This window comes from Sinocyclocheilus grahami, unplaced genomic scaffold (genome assembly GCF_001515645.1).
Source record: "Sinocyclocheilus grahami isolate Dianchi unplaced genomic scaffold, SAMN03320097.WGS_v1.1 scaffold294.1, whole genome shotgun sequence".
In the NCBI taxonomy this organism is placed as follows: domain Eukaryota; kingdom Metazoa; phylum Chordata; class Actinopteri; order Cypriniformes; family Cyprinidae; genus Sinocyclocheilus; species Sinocyclocheilus grahami.
In genome coordinates this window covers 166,644-188,620 of record NW_015505473.1, presented here as the reverse complement: position 1 = coordinate 188,620, position 21,977 = coordinate 166,644, and the positions used below count along the sequence as shown (strand labels likewise).

Below are 21,977 nucleotides of genomic sequence, written 5' to 3'. Positions count from 1 at the left end.
AAGGGGGTCTGTATACTTTCCGTACCCACTGTATATATATATATATATATATATATATATATATATATATATATATATATTAAATTCAAAATGTTTTATCCAAATACAAAAACGAAAATACCGAGATATAGCCTACCGTATTTCGCAAATCGGCCAAAAAATACCAAGATGTGAATTTTTGCCCATATCGCCCAGCCCTACAATAATGCATTGTATGGGTCAAAATTATCGATTTTTCTTTTATGTCAAAAATCATTAGGATATTATGATCATGTTCCATGAAGATATTTGGTCAATTTCCTACTGTAAATATATCAAAACTTAATTTTTGATTAGTAATATGCATTGCTAAGAACTTCATATGGACAACTTTAATGGCGATTTTCTCAACATTTTTTGCACCCTCAAATAGTTGCATCTCAGCCAAATATTGTCCTTACCTATCCTAACAAACCATACATCAAAGGAAAGCTTATTTATTCAGCTTTCAGATTATGTATAAATTTCAAATAATTCACCCTTGTGACTGGTTGCACTCCAGGGTCACAAATACCAATACATCTAAAAGCAAAAAGACATTTTTATCAAAAAGATCCAATATTATGCATGGTGCAAGTTATTTAATCATGAAGAATTATATATATATATATATATATATATATATATATATATATATATATATATTAAATTCAAAATGTTTTATCCAAATACAAAAACGAAAATACCGAGATATAGCCTACCGTATTTCGCAAATCGGCCAAAAAATACCAAGATGTGAATTTTTGCCCATATCGCCCAGCCCTACAATAATGCATTGTATGGGTCAAAATTATCGATTTTTCTTTTATGTCAAAAATCATTAGGATATTATGATCATGTTCCATGAAGATATTTGGTCAATTTCCTACTGTAAATATATCAAAACTTAATTTTTGATTAGTAATATGCATTGCTAAGAACTTCATATGGACAACTTTAATGGCGATTTTCTCAACATTTTTTGCACCCTCAAATAGTTGCATCTCAGCCAAATATTGTCCTTACCTATCCTAACAAACCATACATCAAAGGAAAGCTTATTTATTCAGCTTTCAGATTATGTATAAATTTCAAATAATTCACCCTTGTGACTGGTTGCACTCCAGGGTCACAAATACCAATACATCTAAAAGCAAAAAGACATTTTTATCAAAAAGATCCAATATTATGCATGGTGCAAGTTATTTAATCATGAAGAATATGGACACAATGTATCGACTGCAACCTTAGCACTTCACATCAATACGTGAATTATACTGAGATTTGCTGCCATGTGTAAAACTGGATTAAAAGTACAATAGATGTAATGAGATATTATAGCAGTACTAGGCCAAACATGGCCCAAGTTTGAGACTGGAACTCACCCAAAGTCCACGTTAGGTCTTCCTCAGTGTGGAAAAACAATCCGTCTTGTGCTCCGAGCAGGATGTGATGTCCGAAGCATGGCCGGGACAAGGCTTAGAGAGGCCCGCAGGTAAGCCTAGTGCACCATCTGGCCCAGACGGGATAAAGCCAGGCTAATCAGGCCTCTCCTCCAATCCCACACAACCTATAACACTTCCACACCCCGCTTTCCAGTTGTTACAATTTCCTGTTTTAAGTCACTGAAGTCTAAACCCCAAAATTGGAAGAAATATGGTTGAAGACAGGAAAGAGCCAATCAAAAGTTGAGACACCTACCCATTCTGTTTTATGCTCACATCAACATCAATTGTGAAATAAATGTGATATCAAAAATGTTTAACAAATCCAAACTATTAGACATTTTACCTTCAGAGTAGCTGAAACGGGTTGACATTTTTGTTGGACACTTGCTGGCTGCTCCAGTCTCCTCCAATTCACCTATTTTAAAGAAACGTGTAAAGCGATAACAGTAATAAAATAAAATACTTCAAACAAATACTATTTTATTTCATAAACATTATTTTTCTAAGTCAATTTCTATATTCAAATTCAGTACAGAAATTCTGTCAAGTATGTCACTTTTTTTCTGGTAGCATATGCATAATAATACGCAGGACAAAGGTGTTGCAATTGTAATTTCAGATGTATTTACTGATATGATTCACTACACAGAACAACAAACATTATTAAATACTGCTATGGAAACTGTTCATGTCTTTACAATCATATTTATCGACAGAAGGGGGGGAAATGTAGGAAAGAAAAAAACTAAATGTTGAACAAAATCCTGTATACCAATAAATTAAAAACATACCACCGACAACAAATAGCATGACCCTATATATATAGCTTGATATAGCTTGACTTAAGGCATACTCTACTTCAGTGTAGTAACAGAAAGTGAATTAGGCGTTACACAATGGCGTGTTTATCTTGAACCAAATAACCAAAGCAGAGACACAGGGGATGACAGACATCTTCATTCATCACTACACAGATCAGTCGGTCTTACGGCACGTCTGTAAAGTAGCATGACAGCTTAGAGATGGCAGGCTTAAGAGAACTTGCCATTAAATTCTCCATCTACTGTACATATCTACGGTAAGTCTACTGAACAGGCATTCTGTAGGTTAACTATTGCTACGCTAAGGGCTATACCACTGAAACATGGACATAAGTGGACATTTTCCCTTGTGGAATAAATGAACAATGGCATTGGCATTTGTGTAATGCTCATGCTGGTGTCAATGACACCACAACATACACAAAAATACTGAGTGAATGCACCTTTACATGGCAGTGTAGTATGAAATATTTGTCTGCATATTACTATAATGAATATGTAAGCATTAGGGATATGGGTTTGGGGAGTTGTTATGTTTTGTATCCATATGAGAAGCAGTAAAAAGAAAATATGTAATTGGCTAATGTCATCACACTGTTCTAAATGAGTTTTAAAATGATATACCGATCCACAATATTCAAAACAAAAACTTTGTCAATTCATACATCATGTTCAAAAGTTTGGGGTTGGTAAGATTTTTTAAATGTTGTTGAAAGAAGTCTCTAATGCTCACCAAGACTGCATTTATACAGTAAAAATATGAATACAATATAACAAAGAGTGAAAAATTTAAGGGGGTCTGAATACTTTCCGTACCCACTGTATATTTTAAAATGTAATTTATTCATATGCTGCAAATGTTGAAAACGGTAACTTTGTCAATTCATACATCATGTTCAAAAGTTTGGGGTTGGTAAGATTTTTTAAATGTTGTTGAAAGAAGTCTCTAATGCTCACCAAGACTGCATTTATACAGTAAAAATATGAATACTGTGAAATATTAATACAATTTAAAATAACTGTTTTCTATTTGAATATATATTTTAAAATGTAATTTATTCATATGCTGCAAATGTTGAAAACGGTGGAAGCTTGTTTCAACAACAGGATAAAAATAGTTAATAAGGTAATTGCGACTTTTTAATTACACAATTTAGCCTTTTTTTCTCGCTATTCTGATTTTTATTTTTTTTTAATTATGAGAGAGAAAAAACTGAATTGCAATAAAACTGTCTGAACTGTGTGATAAAAAGTTGCGATTAACTTTTTTCCATGGCAGAAAAAAGCTACCATAGTTGTGCTGTTTAATATTTCTGTGGAAACAATTGTATTTATTTTTTTTTTCATTTGAAATATAAATATTTTTACATTGTAAATGTCTTTGCCAATTTAATGCATTCTTGCTGAAAAAATTAAACCATTTTTTTTAAATCCTGACCTCAAACTACTTTTGAACAATAAAACAAAATATTAGATTACTATACTCTTCAATCTCTTCATACATTCTCTTAATTTGTCAAATAAAATGAAAACTGGAGTGTTACTAGGTTATGTGCTTGGTGCAATGGCATTTAATTACAGCTGGCAATGGCAACTGGGTGACGATGTACACGCAAGACAATAAGGTGCTCTTAAAGTTGCACAAAATAAACAACAGTTGCATGACAAAAAAGAAGACACAAATACTGTAGAGAACAGTACAACCTTCAAATCAATGCAAGGACCTTCATACTATGAGTGTTCAATGCTGCTTATCAGAAGTGATAGTGATTTGGCCACTGACTGAAACAGCTGAGATGAATTTATAAAGATGTTTGTAAGGAAAGGCATCAAATTGAAGCAAAACAGCAAACGCAGAGCATCCTGTTCCAGAGTACTACACTTAATGTCTCACAAAATGGTATTGCACTTTAAAATTACTATAAAGACGAGAGCACTAAAGTGTAAAATTGAATTTGAATGCAGGCCATTAGCATTTCATGCCTGTTCCATCTATAAAATAAAGAAACAACGCATTTTATGCATTTTGGCACAAACTAGATTAACTAAATGTATAGTATTTAATGACAGAGATTATGGGATATGTATCTGGCAGCTGCTATTACATCAACACAAGCTTTCTTCCCTTCCTAATAAATCGCAACAATTCTCAAAACAAAGAGTTCTCAAAAATGAAATGCACTGAATCAGAAAATTGTACCGAATTATCTTGTTTGTCCTATGTAGAGGTACATCTTTAGTTTATCTTGGAAAACTAACATTTAAGTGATTATAATTTCCTTAGTCTGTTGGGTTTGTGTGCAGCAACTCCTAATGATAAACACAAAAATATGTTCAAAAAAGTCTCTTAGTAAACACATCTTAACTATTCAATGAGATTTCCCAAGCTTGACTTAATTACATCTGCTGTCAGTTTCGTAGCAGATCGGTGTCTTCTGTATGGATATCTCAATTTAAGAGTATTCCCTTCGTTAGTGTTTGCTACAATGCTACTCATAATATATTAATATGTAAGTTTGCAATGAAAATGATCTGAGAAACAAATTCACCTGATCACTATACACTCCCTTTCATTAGAAAACAAGCACACTTGTCCTAATAACATCAGAAAGCGTCTAGAGCAGATATTCTAGAGCAGTCAATCCCAAAAAAGGGGGGAAAAAACTAAATGTTGATTTTGCTTTGATAAACCTATAAAACAGAATCTGAGTTATAAAATGAAATCATTAGGGCTGCCAAAAGATATTATTCTTTAAGCATTTTTTTTTAAAGTAAGTAGGCCTATTATATAAGTTAAAAGCAACACATTTCTCATTTGGTGTAAAGGGGCCCTTTCTGATGGACTGTGAGGATATTTAAGACAAAAAAGGTTGGGAAAACTGTTCTATAGAAGGATGAAATGTTCAGTTACTTGAGCAGCTGTATTTTAATAACTAACTAAACTAAAGAATAAAATTAAATTTAAAAAAATTAAACGTAAAAAATAAATAAAATATTTTAAAAAATTAAAATACTAAAATAAAATACAACATAAATAAATAAATAAAACGTAAAATAAAATAAAAATTCTAAGAATAAAATAAAATAATAAAATTTACTAAAACGTGTGTTGACAAACTAAATTATACAATAAAATGAAATATTTAAAAAAATAAAACAATGTAAAAAATACAATAAAATAAATATTTAGGCTACTGTAAAGTTGCTACTGAATTAGCTGTTAATTTAAATTGTGTACTGTAGAGACCAGTGTAAGTCTAACTTTATGCCGCCCGCAGTTGGAATCATCTTCCAGAAGAGATCAGATGAGCTAAAACATTAGCCACATTTAAATCTAGACTTAAAACTCATCTGTCTAGCTGTGCATTTATTGAATAAGCACTGTGCTACGTCCGAACTGATTGCACTGTATTTAATGTATAATCATTTCCTATTTTTAACTGTTTTAAATTCATTTTAAATCCATTTTTAAATCATTTGAAAAGTTTTTAAATTCCTTGTTTTATTGTTGTGATTATTTTTTATGATTATTTTACTTTCTTTTATGTAAAGCACTTTGAAGAATTACCATTGTGTATGAAATGTGCTATATAAATAAACTTGCCTTGCCTTGCCTTAATGAGACGGCAAAGGGTTCAAATAGTTAAGTGGCTTTATTTCAATGCATAAGTACCTGGTGCTTTAGACATCTTACCTCGGCTGAGGAATATCCAGATGATGAATATCTGGACATATCGAAGTCATCGTCACTAAAAGACAACAGGAAGTACACAGTCACAAACGGGCACCTTAATTTCAGACAAACAGCTACAGACCAATGAAATCAGCCCTTCTGCAGCAGTTCCGAGAAGAAATTACTCACTTAAAGACATAAAATAAAGTCTGCACACAGATCTATTGAGGTATTTCAAATATAGCCGCCTATAATGTTTCTAGTAATATTTACAAAAGAGACTAGTCACAGTAGAGCAAGAGAGAGAGAAAAATGCCAAGATGACATTTCAGCCAAATTAATTTATCAGGAAAAACCAACAGCGACAATCTGGAGCCTTCTGCTGATTGCTGCGGTAATTACAAGTTGTTTTAATGAAGCTACACTCTTAAAAATAAAGGTGCTTCAAAAGGTTCTTCAAGCGATGCCATAGAAGAACAATATTTGGTTCCACAAAGAACCATTCAGTCAAAGGTTCTTTAAAGAACCATCTCTTTCTTACCTTTTTGTAATCTGAAGAACCTTATTTCGCCCCAAAGAACCTTTTGTGAAACAGAAAGGTTCTTCAGATGTTAAAGGTTCTTTATGGAACCATTTAGACAAAAAGGTTTTTCTACGGCATCGTAAAGCACCTTTATTTTTAAGAGTGTATGCTCTCCAAGAATGAGTATGACAGGAACTAGTACAAGCATGTGATGGACAGAACGCCTGAGCATGTGACAGACAGTGGGTGTACGTACTAAATGTCAGGGAATGAGTGTTACATACAGCGACTCAGCGAAGCTGAAATGGAAAAAGAGAACCAGAGAGACAATGAACGATGGGTGACCTAAATCATGACTTAATCACAACTGCAGGCAGCTGAGGTCACAGAGATCCAGCAGACAGCTGGCAGCACAGAAAGCATTAAGTTAAGAGACCCATCTGTGTGAGATGCTGCACGCTGTGCCTGATCATCGGAACCGAACAGCAACCACGCTATTATGGCTGAACACATACTGTGACACATCTCATTACAGAAGGGTGTGGGCTACACAAATGATACCGATGATTTCAAGTGCTTTGGACTTCTGTCAACAAACATGTTTTCTTGCTTTTTTCCAACTCTCAGGGCAGGGAACCTAGAGACAAGGTAAATCCTGACTATAGAATTATACTGTAAATGGTGATTCTGCACTAAGAGCATGTCATAGTCAGGAATCCTTAAAGGGACAGTTCACCCAAAAATGAAAATTTACTCACCTGCGTGTTTTTCCAAACATCTATGAGTTTCATTTTTCTGTTGAGCACAAAAGAAGATATTTTGAAGAATGTCGGCAGAAGTCAACAAGCCGTTTGGTTACCAAACTTCTTCAAAATATCTTCCTTTGTGTTCAAAAGAAACTTATACAGGTTGGAACAAGTGGATGGTGAGTAAATTATGACAAAATTTTCATTTTTGGGTTAAATATCCCTTTAATCTGTATTAAATGGACAATGTCAAAAAACTGTATTTTACACTCATTTTTTAAAATAAAATTCATTCTAATTAGGAAAATGAATCTGCAGAACACATCAATAAGAAAATGCAGCACAGTACGCATGTTTGCATACACTACTGTTCAAAAGTTAAGGTAAGGTTTTTTGTTTTTTTAGAAATTAAAACATTTATTTAGCTGTTTTCAACACTGATAACAATAATTTAAAAAATCCTTAAGCAACAAATCAGCATATTAGAATGATTTCTGAAGAATCACGTGAAACTGAAGACTGGAGTAATGGCTGCTGAAAATTCAGCTTTGCATCACAGAAATAAAATACACTTTAAAATATATTGAAATAGAACAGTTAATTTAAACTGTAATAATATTTCACAATATTACGGTTTCTACTCTATTTTTCTCATAATAATTTGTGAGCATAAGAGACTTCTTAAAAACAAAAATCATATTGACCTCAATTTTGAATGGTAGTGTAAATATTAAAGGTTTAAAAAAAAGCTTAATTATTAGGATCAGAGAGAGGGTAGACAATGGTCATGTGAAAATAAATCATTAAAAATTATGGTAATAATCCATTATTTAAAAAAATTACATTTTTGGTCTCAGAAACTTTTATATCATAGGTTTACTTAAGGGGGAAAATAGCAAAAAAGTGTAGAATATGTCCACTTGAAGTGAAAGTGCTCCCTAAAGTTTAACACATGAGATAACATTATGAAATATACTGCACAACAGAACCAGATAATGACACTTGCTTCTGCCTTTCTAGACAATTTTGTTCATATTTAATTGGGGTCCCTGCTGTGATGGATGAGAAAATCTCTGAAGTGACATTTTTTCTTGTAAGAGTAAATGTTGATTCATTTTGCCAAAGCTAAAGTGTCTCGCATTGCCTTCAGGAAAGCACATTAATTTTAAATATTTTATGCTTTGCCAGTTTCTCACGCCAGTCTGAAGGGCACCAGCTTTACTCGCTTTAAAATTAGCTGGTATTTTGATTAAATGTCAGGTCCTTTTTAGATGGAGATGGCTGGCATTGCGTCTGCTAGGAAAATGGCACAAAGCTTTAATTAGAGGATTTATTTCCATTTCTCTGCATTTGATACATTCTAATCCTTCCCTTGAAGTGAAGCATTCAGAAATATTCACAAAAAAATTCAAGAGCACTTCCCAGAGAATAATAGAATGACGTTTTTAGTGTGAATACCTGTCAGTGTCCAGTGCTACAAGCGGCTTCTCATCTGGACTCTGGTCTAAGGATGAATAGCCTTTATTAGGGACAACCAACCTGTAATAAGAGTAGAAAAATAGAAGAGACTGTCAGACCAGTTCGATCAAACATGTATATGTGGATGGATGGATGGATGGATGGATGGATGGATGGATGGATGGATGGATGGATGGATGGATGGATGGATGGATGGATGGATGGATGGATGGATGGATGGATATAGATAGACAGACAGACAGACAGACAGACAGACACAGACAGACAGACAGACAGACGGATAGATGGATAGACGGATAAGATAGATAGACAGACAGACAGACAGACAGATAGATAGATAGATAGATAGATAAGATAGCATTTTTTATTTTTTAAATATGAACCTTTAATATTAATATTCACTTTTCCCAAATCGTTCTAGTACTAGGACAAATCTGGCAAGGGAAATCAAATAAATAGTTTAACATTATCAAACCCTGTTACATTAGCCAGAGCCGGTGCTAGACATCTTTTGTTCCTCCTCTCTGGGACAAAAGAGCTAATCTCTGGCCCTCAGGCTTTTAAAGCAAGCAGCCCTGTGTGCAGCTAATCTTCAGGCCTAAAGCTGTGCTCTAAACCAGGCCTGCGGATGGGTCCTCGCATTTGAGCTAATCCTGACAGGGCACTAGGGACCGATGGGATGGCAGAAGTCCTCATATGGACTGCACTAACACTAATTAACATTCACAGACTGGAAAGCCTTCATATAAAGCTGCTGTTTATAGGATTTGATGTTGTTGATGTTCATATTTTTGATGTACTAAACAAATCAACCATTATTATGAGGCCATACATTTGTTTTGTTTTTTAAATGAACCATAAACATATATTCTATGGTGTTTCTCATGCACAAATGTTTCTTTTAAGAACTACTTGTGGGTTGGTAAGAAAGTAGTTTTAAATAAAGTTATTACTTCACCTTGTTCTGGCCATAACGTTATTTTTCTTGGGCTGCTGATTGACTGGACTACCCACAGTTCCATTCTTCACCGAGCCCTTCCTCGCAAGCTCTCGCTGTTTCTCTACCGAAAGAACAAATTCAAAACAAATCACATATTGTCTATTGATAGAACGTTCAGCATTCAAAATGTAACCAGCAGCGATGGTGCGATCATAATATTTGCATACGGAATTTTTATTGGTCTTCATTCTCATATTCATTTGCATACTGAAGACTAAGTCTTCCTTGCATAAATTTAATAAACTGCAGTTCTTTTGAATCCAGATAAATACCATGGCAACACACAAAGTTTTATTATGCACTGAGACTACAGTCTTATTAATATTCTCCATTCTGCGTGGTTCTCTGGCGGCAGAACTGTTTCTTCAGGCGTGAAGTCTGAGCTTGACTTCTGCGTGACTTACACACACTGATCTGCGCGCGTGTGTGTGTGTGTGTGTGTGTGTGGGAGATTTCTCTGCGGTGCTATAAGTAATAAGGCTGTCAGAGGGAGGACTGTAAAGTGAAGTTTAATTAACAACAGCAACTGCTGTATTTCAGGATGCCCTAACCAAGCAACACTGAACAGAGAGTGATGTGAGATACAGATGCAGGATAGGAGAGAGAGACAGCGGAAGAGAGGGCTGAGCAATAAGCAATGCTGTTTTTTTATTTTTTATATATATATACAGTATATATATATATATACTGTGTATATATATATATATATATATATTTTTTTTTTTTTTTTTTTTTTTTTTGTGGAAATCATATCATTCCTAAAAATTCAAGACATTATCGGACTTTAATTCTAAGCCCTCAAAGCATAATTTTTGCGGGGTTTTTAAAAAAAAAAATAATATAGATGGCCAATTATAATTTTAATGTTATGCTTGCAGTGTTGTTATTTTTAACTAAGACTAAAATGATTGAAAATAGTTTTAAGTGATTGGAATGACACTGCAATCAAATAAAATATAAATATTTGATCAAAAACAAAAACAAAAATTCATGACTGAAATAGTACTTTTAAATAACTGAAATTATTTAAATAACTAAAATGTAAATATCTGAAATAGTACTAACTTAGTGCTAAAATTACTGAAATAAAAATTAATTAAAGCTAAATAGAAATATTTAAAAAACGTACAATTAAAATAACAAAAGCACATAACAACATTAATAAAACTTAAATGTTAAAAATATAAAATAAAAGATAATATTAATAAATACTACAATAGCATGTAAAATAACACTGCATGGTTAGTAACAGACTACCAATAATTATTTTAATTTTATGCTTGATAACTGACAAATGTATACATTTTGCATCATATCAAATTACACATTTTTTAATTATTCCGTTAATTATTAAATTATTACCAGTGACACAAAGTAAAGTAGATTGCTTCAAATGAAACGGAGCATGAAAACTTTTTTTAATATTCAAAAAGATGGTCAAAAATATGGATGACTATTTAGATGCTTTTGAAACCTGACAAATTACATTGGGATGTTTTTTTACACAGAAGTTATTATGCTCATATTTCAAATTTCTTTGTAGATACTTTGTCTGAGAGAAACATTCAGACTTGAAGACCCATTACACTCCTGCTTATCGAAAACCACGCTCATCCATTTCACACGGCCTCTGCTAATCGCTTCTTAGCTCTCGCTCCAAACCGTATGCTTCACAATCACAATATCAAGTGAGAAAATCAATACAGTCGTTTTTACACTCAAATGAACAAATTACACTGGTGACGATATGGCATCAGATCAAAGTGCCTCACCTATCTTTACTTGTAGCGGAGAGGGCTTGTAGTTGATGGCGACTGACTCTGATTCTCTCGTTCCTGTTTCAGCCTCCAAAGTGGACGTTGCTGCAGGATCCTGGAGACAAAAACACAATCACACTTATCAGGTAGATGCAACACTACATTCTCAAGTGCAGATGCTAGATATTAGCAATGTGATAACTACACAATTCCAATATCGACTAGCTGACAAATGGATCTTGAGGAAGTTGTAGATTCAATATGAATTCAGAGTGTAAATAAATCTAGAAAACCCTTTCAAATCTGAAACCGTGTAACGCAGAAAGGATCTGGTACAATACTCCAACCATGCTCACTCAGTGTGCTGATGAAAAACAGACAGCAAAAATCAGACTGGTTGTAAATAATGGCATCTGGTGAGACAGGCCGTGTAACAAGGGTGTTGATTTTACTGGGGTTGGGTGAAATAACACGACACGAGTCAGCACAATGTCACCATGCTGTCACCGGAACGGGTCTTTTTAATACATCTCTCTCAAAATGTCTCAGATTTGCTTTCACAGCTGTGCTCCAGCAACTTATTGATTCTGGGAGCAGAGATAGACGTAGGGACTGTGCAGTCAAATGTATTGATTTATGCTAAAAATCTATATATTTTTTACATCAGGGGTTCAACCGTAATTTTACAAAGCTACATGGAAACTTTTTGTGCGAAAAGAAAACAATAACAACATAATTTATTCAACAGTTCTTCTCCCCGAGTTACCGTCTTCCTCCATTTTGGAGAGTACCCAGAACGTAATCAGCATTGGTTTACGTTCAGAAGACAGCATGTGCATGCTGAACGTAAACAACGCTGATGATGTTAATTATTTTCTGGGGTACTCTCAAATGGCAGAAGACGGTAACTCGGGGAGAAGAATTTTTGAATAAGTTATGTTATTATTGTTTTCTTTGTGTAGCTTCTCGTAGCTTTGTAAAATTACGGTTGAACCCCTGATGTCACATGGACTATTTTACTGATGCCCTTGCTACGTTTCTGTGCGTTGATAATATCCCTGCTGTCTATGGGAGGGTCAGAGAGCTCTCAGATTTCATCAAAAATATCTTAATTTGTGTTCCGAAGATGAACGAAGGTCTTACGGGTTTGGAACAACATGAGGGTGAGTAATTTTCATTTTTTTTGGTGAACTATCCATTTACAACCTTTATGTATAATGCATTATAAAGGGTTATTGACAGGGGGTCACATAAGTTTTTCAGCCTGGTTCTCATATGAGAAGCTGGAGATTTGATTTGGTCCACTTATGTGCACCCCTGGTTATTGAAAAGGGTATAATGCATTATAATTATTCATAATAGCTTGTCATAAATAATTATAACCGGATTTAAAATGCAGAGTGTAACAATGAATTGATAAGTGTTATACACCCGGTTTCATAGACAAGGCTTAAGTCTAGTCCCAGACTAAAATGCATGTCTGGGCTGTTTTAACTGAAAGAAACTCACTGACTGAATTTAAAATATGTCAGTTTCATTGTTATGTATCAAGATGCACAAGTAGTATTATCTAAGGCATGTTAATAAAAGCTACTTAAATGTCCTAACTGAACTATGGCCTAAACCTAGCTTAACCTGAGCCCTGTCTGTGAAACTGGGCCATTGTATATTAACTGTGGTTACAGTTATTCGTGAGATTGTAAAATGCATTATAAGGTGCATTACAAGGCATAATTAATGCATCAAAATGCATTATACATGAAGGCTAAGTAAAGTGTTACCAAAACATCTATTGACAACATTTCTGAACAAAACTGTAGTATAAAATTAAAAGTATGACAGTCCAGTAAAACATGTTTAGTAGTCAAAGGTCTCTTACAATATGCAAGTCTTGATTCTTTATTAATTTCTTTTATGAAATATAATGGCACTACAGTTGGACAAATGGATAGACAAATCTTACTGTCTTGTTGTACAATATAAAATTTGCAACAAGCCTTCATTACTACTCAAAGTCCGAGCCAATACACACCCTCCTTTCTCCACAGCCTCTTTTCTGCATAGCTGCTTGGTGGAGAGATGGACGAAAGGAGGGAGATTCTAGCTGTCATAGTAACCAGCCGGTACTTCCTGCATAGTTGGCTCGCATGACACCAGGCATGTTTTGTTGCTCCAGCCTTCGATATGTAGGGTCGGAGTGCTCTGTGACATCACTCGGGATGGGGAGAGGTAGAACAGAGGGAGCTTGTTGGAGGAATGTTGACAGTACACCCAAGCTGCCTCTGCCAACAGAGCGCCTATTATGACCTAAAAAGCCTGCCTTTATTGGATGTGGCCTATGTGGCCATCTGAGAGTCTTTGGGCTGTCATCATGAGCCCCTAGAGCCAGATTGATTATAGCAATGCTATGTTTTTGGTGAAGTTCATGACACACCAGATGACTAACTGAAACGTCAAACCACAGACAACAAACAATCTGGTCAGTAGATGGAATAATGTGAATTGTGAAACACAAGGGTTTTCAAACTTTCTGATGCCACAGACACCCAAACATGATGATACCCTTAATCTGAAAATATAAAGGCCACCATATCATTTAATGTATAAACACTATTAATAAAATATTATAAAAGTGTAAAATAAAGGAGGGAGATTCTAGCTGTCATAGTAACCAGCCGGTACTTCCTGCATAGTTGGCTCGCATGACACCAGGCATGTTTTGTTGCTCCAGCCTTCAATATGTAGGGTCGGAGTGCTCTGTGACATCACTCGGGATGGGGAGAGGTAGAACAGAGGGAGCTTGTTGGAGGAATGTTGACAGTACACCCAAGCTGCCTCTGCCAACAGAGCGCCTATTATGACCTAAAAAGCCTGCCTTTATTGGATGTGGCCCATGTGGCCATCTGAGAGTCTTTGGGCTGTCATCATGAGCCCCTAGAGCCAGATTGATTATAGCAATGCTATGTTTTTGGTGAAGATCATGACACACCAGATGACTAACTGAAACGTCAAACCACAGACAACAAACAATCTGGTCAGTAGATGGAATAATGTGAATTGTGAAACACAAGGGTTTTCAAACTTTCTGATGCCACAGACACCCAAACATGATGATACCCTTAATCTGAAAATATAAAGGCCACTATATAATTTAATGTATAAACACTATTAATAAAATATTATAAAAGTGTAAAATTGTATCTATAAAATATTGTTTCTAATTCTATATCAAGTTTACACTTTTTCCCCCGATAAATATATATATATACATATACTGGTGCATCTCAAAAAATTAGAATATCGTGAAAAAGTTCATTTCAAAAAGTGAAACTTTCATATATTCTAGATTCATTACATGTAAAGTAAAACATTTCAAAAGTTTTTTTCTTTGTTTTAATTTTGATGATTAGAGCTTACAGCTCATGAAAGTCAAAAGTCCAGTATCTCAAAATATTAGAATATTTATATTTGAGTTGCATTAAATGACCATCCCTACAGTATAAATTCCGGGTATCTCTTGTTCTTTGAAACCACAATAATGGGGAAGACTGCTTACTTGGCAATGGTCCAGAAGACAATTATTGACACCCTTCACAAAGAGGGTAAATCACAGAAGGTCATTACTGAAAAGGGTGGCGGTTCAGAGTGCTGTATCAAAGCATTTTAAATTCAAAGTTGACTGGAAGGAAGAAATTGGGTAGGAAAAGGTGCACAAGCAACAGGGATGACCGCAAGCTTGAGAATACTGTCAAGCAAAGGTGATTCAAACACTTGGGAGAGCTTCACAAGGAGTGGACTGAAGCTGGAGTCAGTGCATCAAGAGTCACCAAGCTCAGACGTCTTCAGGAAAAGGGCTACCAAGCCACTTCTGAAACAGAAACAACGTCAGAAGCATCTTACCTGGACTAAGGAGAAAAAGAACTGGACTGTTGCTCAGTGGTCCAAAGTCCTCTTTTCAGATAAAAGTAAATTTTGCATTTCATTTGGAAATCAAGGTCTGGAGTCTGGAGGAAGACTGGAGAGGCACAGAATCCAAGCTGCTTGAAGTCCAGTGTGAAGTTTCCGAAGTCAGTGATGATCTGGGGTGCCGTGACGTCTGTTGGTGTTGGTCCATTGTGTTTTATCAAGTCCAAAGTCAATGCAGCCGTCTACCAGGAGATTTTGGAGCACTTTATGCTCCCATCTGCTGACAAGCTTTATGGAGATGCTGATTTCCTTTTCCAGCAGGACTTTAGCACCTGCCCACAGTGCCAAAATCACTTCCAAGTGGTTTGCTGACCATGATATGACTGTGCTTGATTGGCCAAGGCCAGTCAACATGCCTGACCTGAACCCCATATGGAATATATGGGATATTTTCAAGAGAAAGATGAGAAACAGTCGATCCAACAATACAGACGAGCTGAAGGCTCAATAGTGTCTCAGCAGTGCCACAGGCTGATCGCTTCCATGCCACACCTCACTGATGCTGGAATTTGTGCTAAAGGAGCCCCGACCAAGTATTGAGTGCATAAATTAACAATTTAAAGAACTTGAACTTTTCTGTTTTGCAAATCCTTTTTTTTTTTGATTGATTGATTGATCTTAGGAAATATTCTATTATTAGAATATTAATAATCTAATATTTTGAGATACTGGATTTTTGACTTTCATGAGCTGTAAGCTCTAATCATCAAAATTAAAACAAAAAAAACTTTTTTTACTTTACATGTAATGAATCTAGAATATGCAAGTTACAAAATGAAATAACTTTTTCACGATATTCTAATTTTTTTTAGATGCACCTGTATATATATATTCAAATAACATAATAAAATATAATATAAATATAAAAAATATATATTAAAAAAACATAATATAAAATATTTAAGTAATATAGACTACTATATATACAGAGATATTTGGGAAAAAATAAAACTTAAGGGCAAAATAATATAGCACACAAACTACTAAAACTAAAATCAAAATGAAAACTAAAAATATAAAAATGAAACTACTAATAAAATATTATAAATGTGTAAAATTGTATCTATAATTTATTTAATTTCTATATTAAGTTGACACTGAATTTTTTGTAACATTATTCATTTTATCTCTATATACTTGCTGATAAACAAAAAAAAAAGTCTCCCTATTCTTCATATATATATATATAGCACATGGCAAAACTACTAAAATCAAAATGAAAACAGAAAATATAAAAATGAAAGCAAATTAAAATTACTATAAAAACATAATATATCATACCATAATATATAAATAATACTAAAATAACATTGATATACCTACATTTAAAAAATTTTTACACCATTTCAGAACTTTTCCACTAAGTACCTATTAGCAATATCAAATATCAGTATCAAAATGTAATATCAAATGTCTGACATTAACAAAACAAACATGCTTAGCTCATGCTAGCGGTGAATAAAAGATGCTAAAACCTTTGGAGGGGTCACGATGTAAAAAACAACCCGTATCATAAAGAAATCCACTTGTGGAACAAACATGAAGTAGACTTGTTATTGACGGAAACCTCTTTGCCCACTGATTCAGTCGTGGCATAGTGCCAGCTGTAGGCCTGGCAGGGCTCTCACAAACCCTTTAAGCTCAGCACCAGCTAAAGAGACCAGCGGGGGATTGTGGGTAATAGCCCAGCAGGATACCATCAAGCTCCTGAAGCATCTAATCATATGCTGGGCATAAAGTACATTGTGATTCATCTTTATCTCCAGCTGTTGCTCGTTCACAATGTAATTTTCATTTTTTCGAGCATCAGGATACACCTTCAAAGCAAGGTAATGCTTCACGTCAACATAAATTTAAAAATGCTATCTGTCTTTGTACTTTGTAGTCTACAAAGGACTCTGTTGAGTAAGCCGATGTTATTGAGCTTTCCAGACAGCCTTTGTTGGAATACACAGGCTACACAAATCTCAGAGCAACACCATAAAGAACAACATCAAAGTCATGCATATTCCACCAGCTACATGTACAACTGCCCGTGAAATTTATGCAAGATCTACTGCAGAAAACCAAGCCTCAGAGCATACAGAACCCAATCTGATGCAACCCTAATCTCTGGTCTCATTGTTTAAAGCTGATCTATAAGATTAAGGTAATCAGAAATCTATAGGAACTGAAACACATAAGCAAGTCTTCATTGATCTAGAGCAGTGCAAGTGTCACACATCCACAGAAACACATCCAAAACAAGATTACCACGATGACTCCATTGGCACACTGTACACCTGTAGGTCTCGTGTAAAATCTCTCCCAAGGACTAATGTTAATCCTCAAGAATGTCAATGAGAAGGTCAACTTTTAACAACAGGAAAGATTATAGATTAAATATAGATTAATGGCATCGTGTGGGACCTTATGATCTGAACTCCAGGATCTTTATGCCCCTTCTGACCACGTCTTGTCAATATGGCACTTTGGTGATGTTGGTTGATGAAGGAGATGAAGATGAGCGAATGCTGACACAGCTGAGGCTATGAAAAGGATTGGTGGGATTATATGACAAGATGAACTCTGGACCAATCACAGCAAAGCATGATCCATAAGGTGACTACCATGATAGTGGTTAATCAGAATACCAACAATAACCAAACTGAGTTATAAATATAGCCCTATATTCTTATTAATTTATATAAAATAAAAGGGATGGGATGGGTTCATCTACTTCTTAAATTTCCCACTGATTTAAGGGGTATTTACTGGTTAGGGTTTGTGTCAGGACAATGTTTGCTCAACAGGAATGATGTTCTAGAACCAACAAAAGATGTTGATCCTGGAAAATGGCCTACTTGGCAAAATTACGGTCACTGCAAACCGACAAGCGTTGTGGCAGCTAACTGTTATTGCTGCCCTCCTTTTATCCACATGGCATTCTGAAAATAAACTGGTCATTGTTGTTATTTTTCTTATTTATGTGACCTAATAGACTGTCATCTTCATCTATGTATGGTACAACAAATCAGAAAGCCAATAACTAGTAAATTCATAAAAGGAAGGAGCATTCTTCTCTCAAAAACAGGAGACATATTGCAGTGGGTGTATGTCCTTTTCTATGGGATGCCCACAGAAGAATGAATTAGCATGAGAAAGCACAGTTGGTTGTATAGGGTAACAGCTGGGTCTTTGGCACTTTTATCACTCCGGGCCATATCTCACCAGTCCAGCATATTCTAAAGTGCACACTTCAGTCCAGCCAGATAATGCAGGCCTACTAACTGAATGAAAACATGCTTACTTCACTGGAAATCAATGCGTTTACACAAGCTCTGAAACAAATAAGACATTCAGGAAATTCAAGATGTATGTGTCAGCTACTACTGTCTGACTGGGCTGACGCGTTCAAATCTACTCAAGTCAATACTTTCCGGCTTGTATTGTTTGTAATTACCGTCCTTGTGCTTTCTTACAAAAGTTAAATTCTACAGTATTGTGTTATTTTAAGAGTTTACTTGTTATTTGACTTTTAATTGTATTTAATGTACAAATTCTAATTCAATTTAAGCTTAAAACAATCAAAACATTTAGGGACTGGTTCATCGCGTGGTCCTGATATTACCACAAAAAAAAAACATTCCAGTGCAGTTCATTTGTAACATTTTTGCTATTTCATATAATCACTCAATTGATATTAGTAAGAGCTCAATCGATTCATGAATCGATTCATTTGAACAATAGCCTAACCGTCTTTTCCGGTCCGATTCATAGGGAGTCAGACTGATTCAAACTCAGTAAACAGCGCAGACCGATTCATTGAAAAGCTCCGATACAAAAGAACGTAATATTCACGAATCGGACAGCTAATAACAAACAGCCATTTCTGTCGGTCAAAACTAATATCATGTATATAACTTGTGTTGTGAGAGCTTTTATTTTGTCTCATTAAGGCAGGTTTACGAACATATAAACGCAACTGGCATAGTGTCAGCATAGTTAGATACGTCGGTTTTGTCGAAATAACCCCACCGATCCATTAGATGGCATCTGGTAATATGCCTGACGTTTGTGGGTATGGTAATACAGAATTACTGTCTTCTCACACGGTGTCATTTCCCACGACCTGTAAAGGTACACAGTGTTATTCTCTATGTAGTGAGAGTGAGTGATGCTTACCAGCAGCTTCATCTCTGGATTTACTGGTGGCACTTGAAATCTGTCAATTTCTTCCATCATTTTGATAAAACGTCAGTCTTGTAAAGTAAAGCACAAATGCTCAAGGTGATATCTTAATTGAAAAACGCATTTATTACCAGTCCAGCATATTCTAAAGTGCACACTTCAGTCCAGCCAGATAATGCAGGCCTACTAACTGAATGAAAACATGCTTACTTCACTGGAAATCAATGCGTTTACACAAGCTCTGAAACAAATAAGACATTCAGGAAATTCAAGATGTATGTGTCAGCTACTACTGTCTGACTGGGCTGACGCGTTCAAATCTACTCAAGTCAATACTTTCCGGCTTGTATTGTTTGTAATTACCGTCCTTGTGCTTTCTTACAAAAGTTAAATTCTACAGTATTGTGTTATTTTAAGAGTTTACTTGTTGTTTGACTTTTAATTGTATTTAATGTACAAATTCTAATTCAATTTAAGCTTAAAACAATCAAAACATTTAGGGACTGGTTCATCGCGTGGTCCTGATATTACCACAAAAAAAAAACATTCCAGTGCAGTTCATTTGTAACATTTTTGCTATTTGGTTTTGTAAAGTAACTATTTCATATAATCACTCAATTGATATTAGTAAGAGCTCAATCGATTCATGAATCGATTCATTTGAACAATAGCCTAACCGTCTTTTCCGGTCCGATTCATAGGGAGTCAGACTGATTCAAACTCAGTAAACAGCGCAGACCGATTCATTGAAAAGCTCCGATTCAAAAGAACGTAATATTCACGAATCGGACAGCTAATAACAAACAGCCATTTCTGTCGGTCAAAAATAATATCATGTATATAACTTGTGTTGTGAGAGCTTTTATTTTGTCTCTTTAAGGCAGGTTTACGAACATATAAACGCGACTAGGTACATGTCAGTACCATAACAACTGGCATAGTGTCAGCATAGTTAGATACGTCGGTTTTGTCGAAATAACCCCACCGATCCATTAGATGGCATCTGGTAATGTGCCTGACGTTTGTGATACAGAATTACTGTCTTCTCACACGGTGTCATTTCCCACGACCTGTAAAGGTACACAGTGTTATTCTCTATGTAGTGAGAGTGAGTGATGCTTACCAGCAGCTTCATCTCTGGATTGACTGGTGGCACTTGAAATCTGTCAATTTCTTCCATCATTTTGATAAAACGTCAGTCTTGTAAAGTAAAGCACAAATGCTCAAGGTGATATCTTAATTGAAAAACGCATTTATTCACTCTCTGGGACGGTTCAAAGATGCCGAGCTCTCCAGCATCATCTCTAGTTGTTTTCCGCTATCTGGCTATTACCAGTCAGGGGTGACTCAACACAGCAACATCTGACTTCCGGGTCCGGACTCCGGAACCCGCCCATAATGACGTGAAGATGAATAATTAATAAGCCTGAAAGTTCGATTAGATTTTTTATTTTTTTTTATTGAAGATATAACATTCACAGGGGATACAGTCATAGCAATAAATTACATACACAACCAGAATACAAAACAAATATATAAAGAATAATAAAAATGAAATATAAAGAACAAAAACTAAAATTAAAAATTAAACATCTTTTCTTTCCTTTTTATAAATAAATCATAAGTAAATTAAAATAAAAAATAACGTAAATGGAAAATGACATATAAAATGTCAACTTCAAAGAATACACAGGAGGTTTACATTAAAGTCAATATTTTTTTCCATCAATACAGTAGTTTTAACAGCTTTCTTGTTAAGTGAAGAGCAGAGAGATTCATAAAATAATTTCAAATCAATACAAAAAAATCCTAAAATTGGGCATACACTCAGTAACTTTACATTTGTGAAGATGAAATAGGCTCCTTTGATCCTGATTCCCAAATTAAAAATAGTACATTAATTACCTCAAAACTAAAAAAAAAGTCCGATTAGATCGTGCACGTGCAGGCAAAACAACAGAATCCACAGCTACTGAAAGATAAGGTAGATTTGCAGCTCAAAAGCAGCTTTGGATTATTGGCAAATGAAATATGATAGTCGTGCAGATACTGTTATCATAATAATTCAATTCTTCTACAAGTGCTAAAATATTACTTTTATAGTTTATTATTGTTTATATGAATGATTTGTTTGTTGTGTCAAATACTGTGCTTTTGTTTTATATATGTAAATCAAGTAAAAATGGCAAGTGGCAACATTGTTGTTGTTCTTGTTTGTCTTAACAAAAACACTTTTTGTATGTGTCAGCTTTTAGGACACTTTGAAAGACAAGTGTCAATGAAAAACTAAATACGTGTCGCTATCACCATCTTGTGGTGTTTTAGGCATGATTTACACTTACGCCGTTGCATGACTTTTATTTTGAAACAACATCC

At 34.8% G+C, this 21,977-nt stretch overlaps 2 protein-coding genes across 2 annotated transcripts in view; both read right to left on the bottom strand.

Annotated features, from left to right (window-relative positions):
- The window catches only part of LOC107600879 (nicalin-like), a 10,096-nt gene extending 8,582 nt beyond the window's left edge, over positions 1 to 1,514 (bottom strand). Inside the window, exon 1 of the mRNA XM_016292857.1 lies at positions 1,404 to 1,514. The gene's annotated coding sequence lies outside the window, so the exon portion shown is untranslated. The remainder of the gene's footprint in view (positions 1 to 1,403) is intronic.
- A 3,053-nt stretch (positions 1,515 to 4,567) lies between these two features.
- Positions 4,568 to 20,967, bottom strand: LOC107600878 (protein FAM219A-like). Its single transcript, XM_016292855.1, has 6 exons — positions 20,725 to 20,967; positions 11,481 to 11,580; positions 9,667 to 9,769; positions 8,688 to 8,768; positions 5,961 to 6,036; positions 4,568 to 4,597 (listed from the first exon to the last, which is right to left on the bottom strand). Exons 1-6 carry the CDS (start codon positions 20,782 to 20,784, stop codon positions 4,568 to 4,570), a joined length of 450 nt encoding a protein of 149 aa, XP_016148341.1. The 5' UTR covers positions 20,785 to 20,967.
- Between the last annotated feature and the right edge of the window lie 1,010 nt (positions 20,968 to 21,977).